The sequence below is a fragment of the Fundulus heteroclitus genome, unplaced genomic scaffold, assembly GCF_011125445.2.
Source record: "Fundulus heteroclitus isolate FHET01 unplaced genomic scaffold, MU-UCD_Fhet_4.1 scaffold_426, whole genome shotgun sequence".
Classification (NCBI taxonomy): Eukaryota; Metazoa; Chordata; class Actinopteri; order Cyprinodontiformes; family Fundulidae; genus Fundulus; species Fundulus heteroclitus.
This window is the reverse complement of record NW_023396842.1, coordinates 46,132-62,790: the sequence shown is the minus strand read 5'-3', so window position 1 is coordinate 62,790 and position 16,659 is coordinate 46,132. Positions and strand designations below refer to the sequence as shown.

At 38.3% G+C, this 16,659-nt stretch overlaps 1 protein-coding gene across 1 annotated transcript; it reads left to right on the top strand.

The window, feature by feature from the left end:
• Positions 1-5,743, top strand: LOC105922962 (fibrinogen-like protein 1). The gene is made up of 6 exons (XM_036131371.1): positions 1-1,495; positions 1,631-1,655; positions 1,829-1,914; positions 3,142-3,259; positions 3,475-3,660; positions 4,974-5,743. The coding sequence occupies exons 1-6, from the start codon at positions 1,427-1,429 to the stop codon at positions 5,267-5,269; spliced, it is 780 nt and encodes a 259-aa protein (XP_035987264.1). The 5' UTR covers positions 1-1,426; the 3' UTR covers positions 5,270-5,743.
• The last annotated feature ends 10,916 nt before the right edge of the window (positions 5,744-16,659 follow it).

The following is a 16,659-nucleotide window of genomic DNA, read 5'->3' as shown; positions in this document are numbered from 1 at the left end:
TTTGTGTCAACTGATACAGTATCTTAACAAAGAAGATACTCACATGCAGCATTACACAACATGGCGCATATGATTGCGTCACCCAAGAGATTAACGCAGTAAAAGTGCATTCAAAGTATTGTAAACTTTTTTTTTTAAGTTTTGGTATTTTACAACCACAAACTTTAATCATTCTTGGAGATTTTATGTCATTATTCAACATAAAGTCCAACATTGCTACATTTTGTAAAGTATATAATATTAGCAACATTATAAAAGGTTTTTACCCTGATTCATCCCTGCAGTCAAAACAGAGGGTATAATACAACAATGTTCACTGTCTGTGGACACAGAACATTCTCTCTATGGAAAGACAGCATGTTACGTTCAACTACATGTTAAACTCATCACCTTTAAATACAAAGACTAAAATAGACTTATTCAAAATATGATGAAAATAACACCACCCATTAAAATTAAAGATAAAATACAGATACTTTAAATTTTACACTCTTTCAGTAGTTTATTAATATTATCCGCACACAGAAATTCATAGCAAAGCAGTTGCTCTGAGGATTACCCAGAATCCCTTCCTACTCATACTACTGTCCCCAGGTACAGATGCAGGAGCAGATGGTGCTGTTCTCCCATTTAGCAGGATTTAGTGTTCCAATGGATGTGTGCTGTATTTTCTGGACTAAAAAAGCAGGTCAAGTTCAAGCCCCAATCTGAAACCTTTATTTAAAATTAGAAATCTTCCCAATATTTGAGCTACAAAATCCCATTACCATTGTAGCTTTTTACAGTAAATATTAGATTAATGTTTCTTGTTTTTTAGTTAACTTTTATAGAATATTGGTTACATAATTTGTGGAAAATAAATGCATTTTCATGATCTCCTTTTTTATCCCCAACATGTAAACATTTTAAAAGAGACGTGTAGACTAAAGCCCAATTTCCAAACCTAAAAAGTGTTTTATTTATAAAACTCTCTGTCTCAGAAACCTGAGGAATTTCTTGTAACTCAGTGCTGTAGAACAGTGTCTTCTGCAGCACATCATTGTCTATCTTTGTTGTGACTTGTGCTCCTGTGCTGTAATCATGCCACACTTATCAAACTTTTAGAGCTCAGTCTGAGATGAGATGGAGGAAGGTCATTGCTGCTCACAACTGATTTCCTGAAAAAACAAAAGTTATCATACATGACGATGGAGGAGTGATATAGTTTGGCAGGGTATAAATGTTACTGCTTCTGTTTGGGAGTTTGAGATTCACGCTTCACCCAGCAAAAAGGTATGTTTCTGAGGGAAGACATTTTTGAACAATGATGTAAATACTTTTATTTGTTGTATGATATGCAATTTACCTGTTTTCTATAGCCTACAATAGAGACATGTAGTTTTGCTCTTCCTTATCATTAAAATGACGCCCCTTTCACCAGGTCAAAATGAAGGGTCTGCTTGGCTTTCTTGGGGTCATATTAATGCTGCTGCTGAGCTGCTCCGTCCAAGCAAAGGTAAATATTTGACCTCCTTTTAAAATATTTCAAAGTGAATAACTTCTTAGGCTCTGCTTTATTTTGCCTATTTTTCTATACAAGACCAATTGTAACATTGCTCATAACTTTTTTCTTTTTTTTTTTTACAAACAGAAAGAGAAACCAGCTTTTTTCAAAGGCAAGCCACTCTCTTTTAATGGCTATATATATTTTATAAAGTATATAAATCATAAAGTATATGTAGTGAAGCTTTCATATGCAGTATTGACTATATCTAAAGTTCCAGATCCGGTTTCATTTTCTGTTCATTGTTGTGTTTCTTTCTCCTCTCTAAAACTTTATGGAAAGAAGATTGCTCACAGATTAAGGCTCAGTCCCCACATGCACACAGTGGAGTTTATGTGATCCAGCCGTCAGGGACCAATACACAGATAAAGGTACCAAACATGACTTATTACAGATCTTCTCCAATCAAACTAATATTGCATCAGGTTTAGTTTGCAATCTATAGATTGGCACAAATATTAGGCCCTAATTTAATAAAACATCAAATCAAATGATGTAAATACAGGTAAATACACAAAAACCTAACCTTTATTTACCCATTAAACTGAGGTAAGAAACAAAAATGGGTTTTGTACCTGAGGAAAGGTTTTGGACACCCTTCTTCCCATTAGATATAGTTACCCCCTTTGTCTTAAAAAATGTCAAAGAAACTATTTTTGGAGTCACCTACCAGTCTCGGATACTGATTTGAGGAAAGTTTGACCAGCTGTGAGAAATTTTATGGATTTCTCGCATGTTCAGCCCACAGCATCCTAAAGAGTTCCTAGATAATCTATTTGCCATCAGACTTGGAAATTTTAACTTTGACACCCCCAAAAGTCGGAATTACTAGTCAGAAAGCCTGTGCAACAGGACCATACCTGACTTCCGCATTAAAGATGGCTACTTCTTGCTGCAACATTGAGTAAAACTTCATACTTTCACTGCATTCAGCAGTTCTCTATCATTTATGTAGCATTTAGTTAGTCGTACAAGTACTACTTTTAAGTTTGTACATAAGACAGGATTTTTCAGCTCTTTTTATATACACAAAAAGTAGAACAGTGCTATTGCCAATGTCATTGTTTTAACAGTCATGGCTGAACAAGCAATTAAGAATCACCACCTATTGTGGTTTGAAGTTTCATGTTAAGTTGAACAGATCAGCATGGCTTAAAAAAGAAAGAAAATGTGACTTTTAAATGCATTCAGAGACTCAGGTTGACTGTATTTGCACTTTGGTGCGAGCGTCCATGTTCACTCAACAGTGGTAAGAGCCTGTAGTAGGTCCCGTGATGATTTTTTAGTGGATTTGAGGGACTACCTTTCGCATCTTGCAGTCTACTCTTGGAATGAATTTGCTTGGACAGCCAGACTTGGGCAAATTGACTGTTATTATGAGGAAATAACACCCCATGTAGCTTATTTTCCATGCAACTGAACAGCTGGTTTTGAGCTCTTTTAAGAGATCTTAAATCCTATTACCAGATTGATAAACTAAAAGACAGCCCTTCAGATCTGATCTTCACAGTAGCTATTTTTGACTTTTTAGAGAAAGGAATAATAAACCACATGCTAACACATACTGCATTGAGTTGTTTCCATGACCACTTGCTCAGGTATACTGTGAGATGCGACTAACTGACGGCTGGATTGTGATCCAGAGACGAAGTGGAGGGCTGGTGTCCTTTGAGAGAAGATGGGCTGAATATGAATTTGGTTTTGGATCCTTGACATGTATGTGAATGGTCTTATTATGACTTTGTGTATCAAGTATATGTGTGACTGTGTACTCACAAAAAAATCTGATCAATTCAATTAAAAATACTTTATTAATCCCAAAGGAAAGTTAAATAGATGAAATACATAAAAGACATATTAAATTCTGAAAATCAGTTCAATAAAAACCAAACAGGCGCATTTGTAAAGTGTGTGCCTGTCTGTTCCCTTAGATGACCATTGGCTCGGTCTGGAGAAGATCCATCTTCTGACTAAGGACACGACTAAAATGTGTACTTTGAGGGTGGACCTGTGGGACCATGAAGGTGGCACTGCTTTTGCCGAGTACCGTAACTTCAAGATTGGAGATGAGCAAACAGCTTACCAATTACATGTTGGGACCTACAGTGGAAACGCAGGTAAATTGATGATATTTTGACAACACTGTGTATAATTTTCAAAGGAATTAACAGGTGACTGTCATAACATACTTTTCCACCACTGATGAGGGAACTATCGCAGAAAACTTCACAGAGCCATTTAATTTGCAGAAAAGTCAAGAACATTTAATACAGTCAGCTGGACCCTCTGTTTTACCCCAATTTAGCATTTCAAAAAACTTAAAACAAATTGAAAACGTACATCAAAGTCAGGTATGGAAATATCAATGGATATTAACCATCTTAGTAAAACTGGGTGAGTTTGTGTCCTCTGCTGCTCCTCTTCATTGTGGGGTCCTGCAGGGGTCAGTGTTAGCCCCCTTGCTTTTTTCCTTGTATCTGCTTTCCCTTGGTTATATCTTCAGGAAATGTGGGGGTTCCTTCCACTTTTTATCTCCCTCTAAAAGAAGCCAAGGGCTTCTCCTTGGATTTGTTATTCAATAGTCTAAATTATATAAAGTCCTGGGTGGCTTCAAACGTTTTACACTTGAATGAGCAAAAGTAATGGTTTTTGGTAGCAGAAATCTGGGAGTTAAGATAGATCAGATTAGGGCCGCTGTGAAATTGAGATTTTTGAAACTGTTACATCTAGGCTGGATTACTGTTACTCATTATATTTTGGGGTTAGTGAGGCATCCATCTTAAACTCCCTTCATTGGTTTCTGTGCATTCAAGGATCAATTTTAAAGTTCTTTTACTTGCTTATCTCTTAATGGCTTGGCTGCCCCCTTACCGTTTTGAACTGCTGCCCTCTCATTCACCTGCCCGCTCCCCTAGGTCTGCCAACCAGCAGCTTCTTACTGTCCCTAAATCAAAATGGAACCTAAGGGAAGATTGTGCCTTCACCGTAGCGACTCCAACAATCTGCCATTGGTTGTCAGACAGGTCTCTTCTCTTTCAGAGTTCAAGACTTTTAAAACACATCTGTTTGCTGAAGCCTTTTTGCACATCTTGAGAGGTTGACTCAGTTTTTAATTTTTTTTACATTTTTAATCATCTTTAATTATTTAAATTTTAACCATTCTCACGGTTTTCAAATATCTTGTCTATTTTAACTTGCCTGTGTTTTATTTGTCTATTTCAATTTTACGTTTTTTTTAGTTGTATGTGAACAGCACTTTGCTGACCTTTGTTCTTGTAAAGTGCTTTATAAATAAATATGGTATGGTATCTACAGTTTTAATATTTACTTTTAAGGTAGCTAGCTGGATTAATCCACCTCGTCGCTATATTCCTCATTGCATTCCCTCATAGCCTAACGCTTCATGAAGTTTTTTTCTCTTTTGTCAAAGGTGACGCCATCCGTGGTGCCTATCCAGGTGTTGACCAAAACGGCTCTGGCTTCAGTACCATCGACCGCGACAATGACAACTGCTCCCCATGCGTCCTTGGAGACATTGCTTTAGACAGTTGTGCCCAAAATTTCGGTAGTGGTTGGTGGTACAGTAGTTGCGGCTCTGCTGCTCTGCACGGTGACTGGCACTCTTCTGATGACCCCATCGGTTGGCAATCAGGCCTTCACTGGCACACCTGGAAACCAATGCCTTATTCAGCAAAGGCCACCAGAATGACGATCAAGTGTGATTGATGCCCCCTGCTGGTTAAAGTTTACATCAATGAGTTTCATTTCCATATTCCATTTATTGGTTTTATGAGCGTGCATATCTTATTAGCAAAGTTGTTATTTGTAAGATGGCAAAAAAAGTGTTTCACAAGATTTTATGTTGTTGAGTATACATATTGAATATCATATTTAAAAACAAATACAGGCAATAGAAGTATTTTAAAAGATTGAAACAAAAAAATTATATACACAATAAAACACAAAATGTAATATTTATTTAGCTTGCTTCATACAGAAAAAGTTTACATATGGCTACATCTAAAAGGAATATTATTCAGTCTTTTTTGATACCTTTTTTCAGAAATTGAAAATAGATTTGATTCACTGAGGGAAACATTGCAAGATCAATAACAAATTGTAAAATAGATAATTATTCAAACCAAAATCTTAGGCTTCTTAAAAGTATGTTTATTTCTAATAACTTAATACTTGGTTTTCCCACCTTTGTCATGGATTACAGCTTCCATGCAATGTACTGAGGGGTACAACCCTGACTGAGAGAGTCTCTATATGTAATGCAACTCCAAAATAATAAATTTCACTATGGGGAAAAAACAAAACAAAAACAATTTATTTTATTTATTTATTTATTTATTTTACAATATCCCATTTTTATGAGATAAGTATCTAATCCAGTCCAAATTTTAATGGTGCTGTTTAATAGTTCCTGCATTATATCTGTATCTTATTGACTTGGTGTAAACACTTTTGCATTACTGACCTTAATAAAAACAAAACAAAATAACAAAACACTTTTGTAATCATGCTATCAGAGTATTACACACATTAATCATATCATGTTACTGAACTTCTGCATGAGTCTTTTGCCGTCCACTGCCCTCCATCGGTTTCTTCAGCCTTCAGCAGAATAAGAGTTAGCACTGCTGACCAAGGTCTAGAGCAGGGGTCACCAACCTTTCTGAAACTGAGAGCTACTCCATTGGTGTTGTGTCATATGAAGTGCTACCTGTACTGACCTTTGAATGAGAAGAGTCAGAGTTCACCTTATCTTTAAGTAAAACAAACACATTTTTCATGCGTTGTTATAGATATTGTCATTCTTAAATCTATATAAATGCAAGTGTGAATAAACAGGAAGAGTATAAAATAAAGTTTTAGATGTAGCTCACTGTTGGAATATGTTTTTTTTTTAGAACAGGCTCATGGACACTACATGTGATGTCAATAAAGACAATAAAGTAAAAAAGTTACGTGAAAAAGTTACTGTAAAACTGAAATCTGATAGTACTGGGATCTGGTTGTGGGTGTAACAGGTCTCAAAAGGAAGCCTAAAACTCCCTCTCCCTCACTGCAATTCACCTGTTTGCTGTTTGGCAACAAGTGCTAACAACTAGTCCATCATCCACACCTCCCTTGCATTTCTTTTTAACAAATGTTGGTTATGTGGGGTTGTGGGTAGAGGTAATTTGGCCCTGATGTGCAATAATCACAAAGGTGGGCATGCCTCTAAGCAATATGATACAGTTTACTGTCCGGCATGGGCTCAAAAAGGAAGGGTATATCCCCAAGATATTTTTTGTATAATTTAAGACTTTTGGAGCTTTTCAGCTTGAATTTTGGTACATCTGAAAGCATGCTAAAAGAAAGCAAATCAGAATGTAATAAAACCAATCCAAGCTTTTTTGGGAATTTACATCAACTATTTTCCTGGTAGTTAAATATTTAAATTACAGTCTGACAGTAGAGTCTCAATAAAGATGGAGCCTTGCCTTTTACACACTGACTAACTGTGGTGATGTTTAGCCTCTGAGGTTTGGGGTCATCTAGTGGGTAAGCAACAATTAACAACTGAAGGTTTTTAGCTATATATAGTGATCATCAGAAAGTGGATATAACCAGAGCTACAGCTGGTGGCTGTAAAATTGGTTTACTTTTAGGTCTTGGCAAAATGGTGATGTTGGCTGGTTTTAAAGCCAGAATGGCGTACCGCGAGCGAGCTATTTTTAGAAACGTAACGTCACGATGACGTCACATCATGTGGTACGCAGTAGGGCAAGCTTGCATAGTCCGCCGCTGTGTCGCTGTAAAAGAGACGTGCGTTACCCTTGGTTTTACTCGGTAAAAGACTTTCGTGTTCAATTCAATTAAATTTTACTTATATAGCACCAATTCATGAAACATGTCATCTCGAGGCACTTTACAAAGTCAAATCAATCATATTACACAGATTGGTCAAACATTTCCTATATAAGGGAACCAGTTGATTGCTTCAAAGTCCCGACAAGCAGCATTCACTCCTGGAGTGTCATAATCTGGGTTTTGTTTTGTCCGTCCGTCCGTCCGTCCGTCCATCCGTCCGTCCGTTGTCTTCCGCTTATCCGGGGTCGGGTCGCGGGGGTAGCAGCTTCAGTAGGGAGGCCCAGACGTCCCTCTCCCCAGCCACTTGGGCCAGCTCCTCAGGAGGAATCCCAAGGCGTTCCCAGGCCAGCCGGGAGACATAGTCCCTCCAGCGTGTCCTGGGTCTTCCCCTGGGTCTCCTCCCGGTGGGACGTGCCCGGAACACCTCTCCAGGGAGGCGTCCAGGAGGCATCCTGACCAGATGCCCGAGCCACCTCAACTGGCTCCTCTCGACGTGGAGGAGCAGCGGCTCTACTCTGAGTCCTCCCCGGATGACTGAGCTCCTCACCCTATCTCTAAGGGAGAGCCCAGACACACTACGGAGAAAACTCATTTCAGCCGCTTGTATCCGGGATCTCGTTCTTTCGGTCACGACCCAAAGCTCGTGACCATAGATGAGGGTAGGAACGTAGATCGACCGGTAAATCGAGAGCTTCGCCTTTTGGCTCAGCTCTCTCTTCACCACAACGGATCGGTACAGCGCCCGCTTCACAGCAGACGCTGCACCAATCCGCCTGTCGATCTCCCGCTCCATCTTCCCCCCATTCGTGAACAAGACCCCAAGATACTTGAACTCCTCCACTAGGGGCAGGACATCCTCCCCAACCCGGAGAAGGCACTCTACCCTTTTCCGGTTCAAGACCATGGTCTCGGATTTGGAGGCACTGATTTTCATCCCGGCCGCTTCGCACTCGGCTGCGAACCTGCTCCAGTGAGAGCTGTAGATCACGCCCTGATGAAGCCAATAGGACCACGTCATCCGCGAATAGCAGAGACGCAATCCTAAGGCCACCAAAGCGGATCCCCTCAACACCTTGGCTGCGCCTAGAAATTCTGTCCATAAAAGTTATGAACAGAAGCGGTGACAAAGGGCAGCCTTGGCGGAGTCCAACTCTCACCGGAAACGAGTCCGACTTACTGCCGGCAATGCGGACCAGACTCTGACACCGGTCGTACAGAGACCTGACAGCCCTTATTAAAGGGTCCGGTACTCCATACTCCCGGAGTACCCCCCACCATCTCTTAATGGCTTGGCTGGTTTGGTTTTGTTTTGGTTTATGTTATTTGATCAACTGTTCCTTTCTTCCACCTCAGGTTTTGTTTCTGTTCTGTCTTGTTTTGGATTCCTTAGCTTATGTAATGTTTTAGTTTATCCGGTTTTTGTATTAGTTCTGATCTCCCTTCTGTGCTCTGTGTAGTCTTAGTTTTATCTTCTATCTTAGGTTTGTTCTTCATGGTTATTTATGTTCGAGGGGTTGGTTTAGTGTCTGTTCCTTTCCACGTGTTTTCTGTCAGCTTGTTTCCTCCTGCAGCCTCTTCCCTCCCTCTGATTACATCCACCTGTTTCTGGTTAATTGGCTCACTCTCTCTCCTTTGTTCTCCTGCCTTTTTAAGTCTCTCTCCTCTGCCACTTCCCTGCCAGGAGTTGGACGGGCTGGAGAAGGGCGAAGGAGGAGAGGAGAACACCGGTGGGAGAGTACGAGGTGATTGGGAACACGGCGGAAGACATTGGCGGGAGATTTGAAGAAAACAATTTGGACAAAGCAGATAGCAACCAGCTGTACCGTGAGTGTAGCAATGGGCCATAGTTCTGATGGTGATGATTATGATGAATGGCCTTCCGATATGGAGATAAGTCAAACCAAAATGGCAAGAAAGAAATCTTGGTCGGAAGTGAGTAGTGAAGAACAAAATAGCACAAGGAAAAATGCTAAAAAGATTAAAGCTAAACCAGATGATAGCCGTAGTTACGAGGAAAGAAAACAGGAAGAATGGAAAGCTATAATTACACTTAGCAGCGAGAAGGGACATTTTCATCCAGTTCAAATCACTAAAGCAATAGAAAAGGAAATAGGAATGATTAAATATGCTAAACTGTTAAATAATAGAAGAATCTTGATTTCAGCAGTAAGTAAAAAACAGCAAGAAATGATATTAAAAATGAAAGACCTCGGGGGAGAAAAAATTAAAGTTCACATACCAGGAATGGCAGCTACATTAAGAGGAGTAATTTCAAATGTCCCTTTAGAAATTTCTATGGAAGAACTGAAGAAAGAAGTAAAAGGTGGGAAAGTAATAGAGGCAAAAAGACTCCAAACAAATAGAGGTGGCAGTAAAACAGATAGCTTGTCTGTGTTGCTGGTGTTTGAAAAAACAATGCCTCCAGAAGTGAAAATTGGATGGATAAATTATAAAGTTAGGGAATATATTCCTCAACCTTTAATATGTTTTAAATGTCAGAGGATGGGACACACAGTGCAACAGTGTAAATAGAGGCAAAGATGTGCAAAATGTGGGGGAGAACATGAGTATGGTAAATGTAATAAGGATGCTAAATTAAAATGCTGTAATTGTGGGGGAGAACATAGTGCTGCTTACGGTGGATGTGAGGTTAAGAAAAAAGCAAAAGAAGTACAGAAATATAAAATCTTAAACAAAGTGTCATATGCAGAGGCTGTACGAAATGTTGGTGCTATGGAACAAAACAGATTAACAGAATATCAATTAAATGATGGTACGAGACAGGAAGGACTTCCACAGAGAATACATACAAGAAGAGTTCAACCAGAAAGAACTCAGATTCCACAGCAGACATGTAGCCATAAGTGTATAGTGGAAGAAAATTCAATCATTGTAGAAAAAAAGGGATTTATAGCTTTCATATGCAAAGTCATCAATGTTACATCCAGGCAACAAAGAAAAAGTGATAGAATCAAAACAGTGGTAGAAGCTGCCATAGAGTTTCTAGATATCAAAGATATTAAAGCTGAAGATATTCATGAAATGCTAAGTATCAATAATGATGGAGGGTCTCAAAGTATTAATTAAAATTATAATGGTACTCCATTTCTTACAATGGAATGCCAGAAGTTTGATAGCAAATGGACAAGAACTTAAAAAATATGTAACAGATTCCAAAGTTAAACCAGATGTTATTTGTGTACAAGAAACATGGCTAAAACCTCATCTTGATTTTATTCTACCTGGATATGAATCCGTTAGATTAGATAGAGATGGTAAGCAGGGTGGGGGATGTGCAACATTTGTAAGGGAAGAAATACCATTTCTAAGAATAGTAAATTCAATAGAAATAGAATGTGTAATAATAGAAATATATAAAACAGATACAAAATTAATGATAATTAATCTATATAATCCTTGTAAACAATTAAAATTAGAAACATTAGAAAACGTAAGAATAGGGAATGGGAAAGAAATATGGTGTGGAGATTTTAATGCACATAATAGTCTTTGGGGAAGTAAGCATACTGATAGTAATGGAGAAGTGGTGGAAGATTTAATGGATGTTAGAAAACTAGTATGTATAAATAATGGAAAAGGGACTAGAATAGATATCCATTCTAACATGGTCACATGTATTGATCTCACCATGGTATCAGATAGTCTGGCAAATTCATGTGAGTGGAATGTTGAGGAAAACACAAGTATAGGAAGTGATCATTATCCAATAATATTTTCAGTTAATGTTAAAATAGATGTACAAGAAAGGCCTATTCATAAGAAATGGATGTTTGAAAAAGCAGATTGGGAAAAATTTAAAGAAATATGTAACAAATCAGTAGAATCAATTTCAATGAAGGAAGATATTGAGGAATGTTATTCTGAGATCACCCAGATAATTTTAAACGCAGCGTTAAAGAGTATACCTTATAAATCAGTGGGGAGAAAGAAAAAAACAATACCTTGGTGGTATGATGAATGTACAAAAGCAATAAAAGAACGTAATAAAGCATTTAGAATGTTAAAGAAAAATCTGAGTCAAGAAAATGTGATTAATTATCAGAGGGAAAGAGCAAAAGTTCGTAGAGTTATAAAGAACAGTAAGAGAAATACGTGGAAAAGTTATTGTTCTACAATAGGAGGTGAAGTTAAAATAGGAGAGGTTTGGTCAATGTTAAAGAAAATGAGTGGGACTAAAGTATTTGTTAAAATACCAGTATTAGAGGATGATGGAGTAATTAAATGTAAATAAAACAATGTAAATAAAACATTATTTTTATTAAAGAAAAGTGAAACAGATGAATGTATAGAATGTAAAGTAATAGAAAATGTAGAACATATTTTATTATATTGTAGGAAATATGATAAAGAAAGAATAAGATTAAAACAAAAGACAAGACAAATTGGAAGGGAATGGAATTTGAAAGGATTAATAGGAACAACAGGAGAGGGGATAAAGGAAATGCAGAAAACTGTTATTAAATATCTTAAGAATACAGGATTATATTATAAGATTTAAAGGTATATGTATATATGGATGTATGTATATTTTGTATGTATATATGTATAGGTATAGATAGATAAATATATAGATATATATGGATATATAGAGATATAGATATATAGAAATATGGATATGGAAATATGGATAGAGATATATAGGTATATAGAAATATGGATATAGAGATATAGATGTGTAGAAATATGGATATAAATGTATAGAAATATAGAAATATGGATATAGATATAAATAATCATCACATTGATATGGCCCATGCTACATACTCCGGTACAGTAGGTGGCGGTATGCACCTAAAAGTTAAGGTTGCAATCTGCCATTAAACAAAAAGAAGAAGAAGAAGAACTTCCCTGCCAGTTTATTTTCAATTCTTGTCATGTCTATAGTGTCTTTCCATGTCAAGCCTCCGGTGAGTTTAAGTTCCACGTTTTCCTTTTGCCTGTTATATCTACCTCTGGATCATTTAAGTTTGCCTTCTCCCGGTATGAGTTTTTGAACTGCCATTTTTGTATCATTTTTGGATTATGATTTTGACCACTGTTTTGCCCATATCTAATCATTAAATCCTGCTTTATCTCAAACCTCTTTGTCTGGTCGAATTCTGGGTCCTCCTGTCTCTGAGCCCTCCGTGGCATGGAGAAGCGTAGAGCTACAGGGAGAGTCGTCTGCATTGTCCATGGCTTTGCAGCAATCCCTCATACTGAGCAAGCATAAAGCGACAGCGGAAAGAAAAACCACCCATTAGCGGGAAGGAAAAACCTCCAGCAGAACCGGGCTCAGTATGAAAGGTCATCTGCCTCGACCGACTGGGGGTTACAGAAGACAGAGCAGAGACACAACAAGACAGACAAAAAAGCACAGAAGCACACATTGATCCAGTAATCTGTTCTACATTAGATGATAATAGCGGGTGATCTGTCTTCTCTGGATGATGTCACAGTTAAGAGAACGTCAGACTAGGTCTACCTACTATGAAGAAAAAAGAGAGAACAAAAAGTTAAAAGCTGAAATGACAAAAGTCATTTCAATGTAATGCAATGCAAATCTGGAGAACAGTAGAAATCAGTAGAGTGAGAAAAATAGGCCCTGATGTCCTCCAGTAGTCTAAACTTATAGCAGCACAACTATAGAGGTAGCTCAGAGTAACATGAGCCACTCTAACAATAAGCTTTGTCAAAAAGGAAAGTTTTAAGATTAGTCTAAAAAATACACAGGGTGTCTGCCTCATGGACCAAAACTGGGAGTTGGTTCCACAGGAAAGGAGCCTGATAGCTAAAGGATCTGCCTCCCATTCTACTTTTAGAGACTCTAGGAACCACCAATAGACCTGCAGTCTGAGAGCGAAGTGCTCTGTTAGGAATATATGGGGTAATCAGAGCTCTGATATATGACGGAGCTTGATTATTAAGGGCTTTATACGTTAGAAGAAGAATTTTAAATTCTATTCTTGATTTAACAGGAAGCCAATGAAGGGAAGCTAAAATTGGGGAAATATGATCCCTCTTGTTGATTTTCATCAGAACTCTTGCTGCAGCATTTTGGATCAGCTGAAGACTTTGAACTGCATTTTGTGGACTTCCTGTAAAGAATTACAATAGTCCAGCCTTGAAGTAAAAAATGCATGGACTAGTTTTTCAGTGTCACCCCTGGACAGAATGTTTCTAATTTTGCCGATATTCCTTAAGTGAAAAAAGGAAACTCGGGAAACCTGTTTAATATGGGATTTAAATGACATGTCTTGGTCGAAAATAACACCAAGATTTTTTACTTTATTACCAGAGGCCAAGTTAATGCCATCCAGATTAAGTAATTGATTAATAACTTTATATATTGAGGACTTAGGTTAAAAGATTATAACTTCTGTCTTGTCAGAATTTAAGTGCAGGAAATTTAAAGTCATCCAGCTTTTGATGCCATCAAGACATGACTGCAGTCAAAGTAATTGGATTCATCAGGATTTATGGATAAATATAGCTGAGTGTCATCAGCATAACAGTGGAAATTAATCCCATGCTGTCTGATAATTTTGCCAATCGGAAGCATATATTTAGTAAAGAGAATTGGTCCAAGGACTGAACCCTGTGGTACTCCACAAGTGACCCTAGAGTTTGAAGAAGATTTGTTATTAACATGAACAAAGTGGAATCTGTCCAATAGATAAGATTTAAACCAGCCTAATGCTTTTCCCTTAATCCCTACAGTATGCTCAAGTCTTTGTAGGAGAATATTGTTATCAACTGTGTCAAATGCAGCACTGAGGCCATGAGTATATCATTGGTGACCTTCACCAGAGCTGTTTCAGTGCTATGATGAGATCTGAAGCCTGACTGAAACTCCTCAAGTAGGTCATTACTTTGTAAATGTTCACAGAGTTGATTAGCAACTACTTTCTCAAGAATTTTAGATAAGAAAAGAAGATTATATATAGGTCTGTAATTTACTAACTCATCTTAATCAAGATAAGGTTTCTTAAGTAAAGGTTTAATAACAGCTACTTTAAAAGCCTGTGGTACATATCCATTTACTAAGTATAGATTAATCATGTCTAAAGTAGGACCACTGATCAAAGGGAATACCTCCTTAAACAATTTGGTTGGGATTGGGTCTAACATGCAGGTAGAAGGTTTAGAGGAAGTTAATATTTTAGATAGCTCAGAAAGCTCTACTGCTTCTAAACAGTTCAGGCACCGCGCAGGTTCTAAAGATTCCTCCAACGCTGCCTTACTTACTGAGGATGAGGTAATCATGTTTGGGAGGATGGCAGTTATTTTATTTTTAATGGAATCAATTTTATTTATGAAGAATCCCATAAAGTCATTGCTGCTAAGAGCTAAGGGAATGGATAGATCAACGGAGCTATGACTCTGTTTAAGTTTGGCAACTGTACTGAAGAGAAATCTAGGATTATTTTTGTTCTCAATTAATGATGAAAAATATGCTGCTCTAATGCTGCGAAGGGTCTTGTTATACAACAATAGACCATCCAGATTAGGTAGGATTCCTCTTGGTGTGTAGAGCGCCATTTTCTCTCCAATTTCCTAACATTGTGCTTCAAGGAACGCAGCTCTGAATTAAACCAGGGAGCCAGCTTCCTGTGAATAATCACCTTTTTTTTCAAGGGAGCTACATTGTCTAATGCAGAACGCAATGACGAAGTCATACCGTTAACAAAGACATCTATTTGTGAATGAGAAGAAACAACATTGCTGCTATCTGCAGGGTATTTCTGCAATACTGACAATATTAAGAGAGGGACAGCCTTTTTAAAGTTTGATGCAGTATTGTCCGATAAAGATCTGCCATAATGGAACCCTCTTTTGGGGGTGGAGAACTCAGTTAGATTAAACTCAAATGTTATAAAAAATGGTCAGATAGGACAGGGTTGTGAGGAAATACTGTTAATTCTTCACAATCAATGCCATAGGTCTAAAGTATGGAGCCAAGAGTGCGTCGGTTTATGCACATTTTGTAACGCTCTGGACAGGCGGACCCAGAAGACAACACGACAGGTCAGTGGCGTTGGAATCAGATTTATTACTTGTGCAGGAAAAACGGCTTAGGGGTGATTGCAGGCAGCGTCTAGCTAGAAGCTCCTTACAGAATCCGAGTTGGGGAGGGAAGAGTCGACTGAGCCGAGAGGGGAGGATCAACAGAGCAGACTGACGCCACTCGGGTTTTGCAGAATCCAAATCCAGGAAACGGTCAGAATCCAGTGGGCAGTCCAGTAGGGCAATCCAAGATCAGGGTCCAGTCCGGGTCCAGTCCGGGTCAGAGGTTAGGGGATTGATCAGGCTCGGTACTCACAGGCGGATCAAAGTTCTGGTACACGGGAGTCAGTCCGAAGGTGGGAAGAAGGTAAATCTGGAGACAGGTCGGGTCTTCAGAGGTTCAGGTGAAGGCAGGATGGGGTCAGGCAGGCTCAGGAAACAGGAAACAGAAAAAGGTCGTACACAGGCAGGTTAGTCAGAAAATGCTGGAATGCTCTCACCACTATGGCTCAAGATATTCTGGCACTGGCTCTGGGTCTCAGGGCTGCTTAAGTAGAGGCAGAAACAGGAGGGGCAGCTGAGAGGATTAGCAGGAGCAGGTGTGTCAATTAACTGGTCCTCAGGAGTGGTATCATTACACATTTTGAGCAAAACCAATTGAATCTAGGATAGTTTTAAAGGCTACGCTAAGGTTATCACATTCTGTGTCAACATGAATGTTAAAATCACCCACTATAATAACCTTGTCAGTGTTTATCACCAAATCAGATAAGAAGTCTGACAACTGATCCAAAAACTGAGAGTAAGGGCCTGGTGGACGATACAAAACAACAAACAGAAGACGTTTTATTGTTTTGCAGTTTGGATGAGGGAAACTGAGGGTTAAATGTTCAAAAGAACTGTAGTTATTAATTGGCTGGGGACTAATAAATAAATCAGACTGAAAGATGGTTGCCACTGCTCCTCCTCTTCCCACAGATCTGGGAATGTGGAAATTTGAAAAATTGGAGGGAGTTGACTCATTTATACTAATGTAGTCCTCTTGTAGCCAGGTTTCTGTGAGACAAAATAAATCAATCTGTTTATCAGAAATCAATTCATTAACTAACAAAGTCTTTGGAGGGAGAGACCTTATATTTAATGGACCACATTTAATTGTTTTATTTATTGGTTCAAGGGGAGCCATATTGATTTTTATTAGATTTTTATGATTTGTTCCTTTTAGATCAATTTTTGATCTGTTAAGT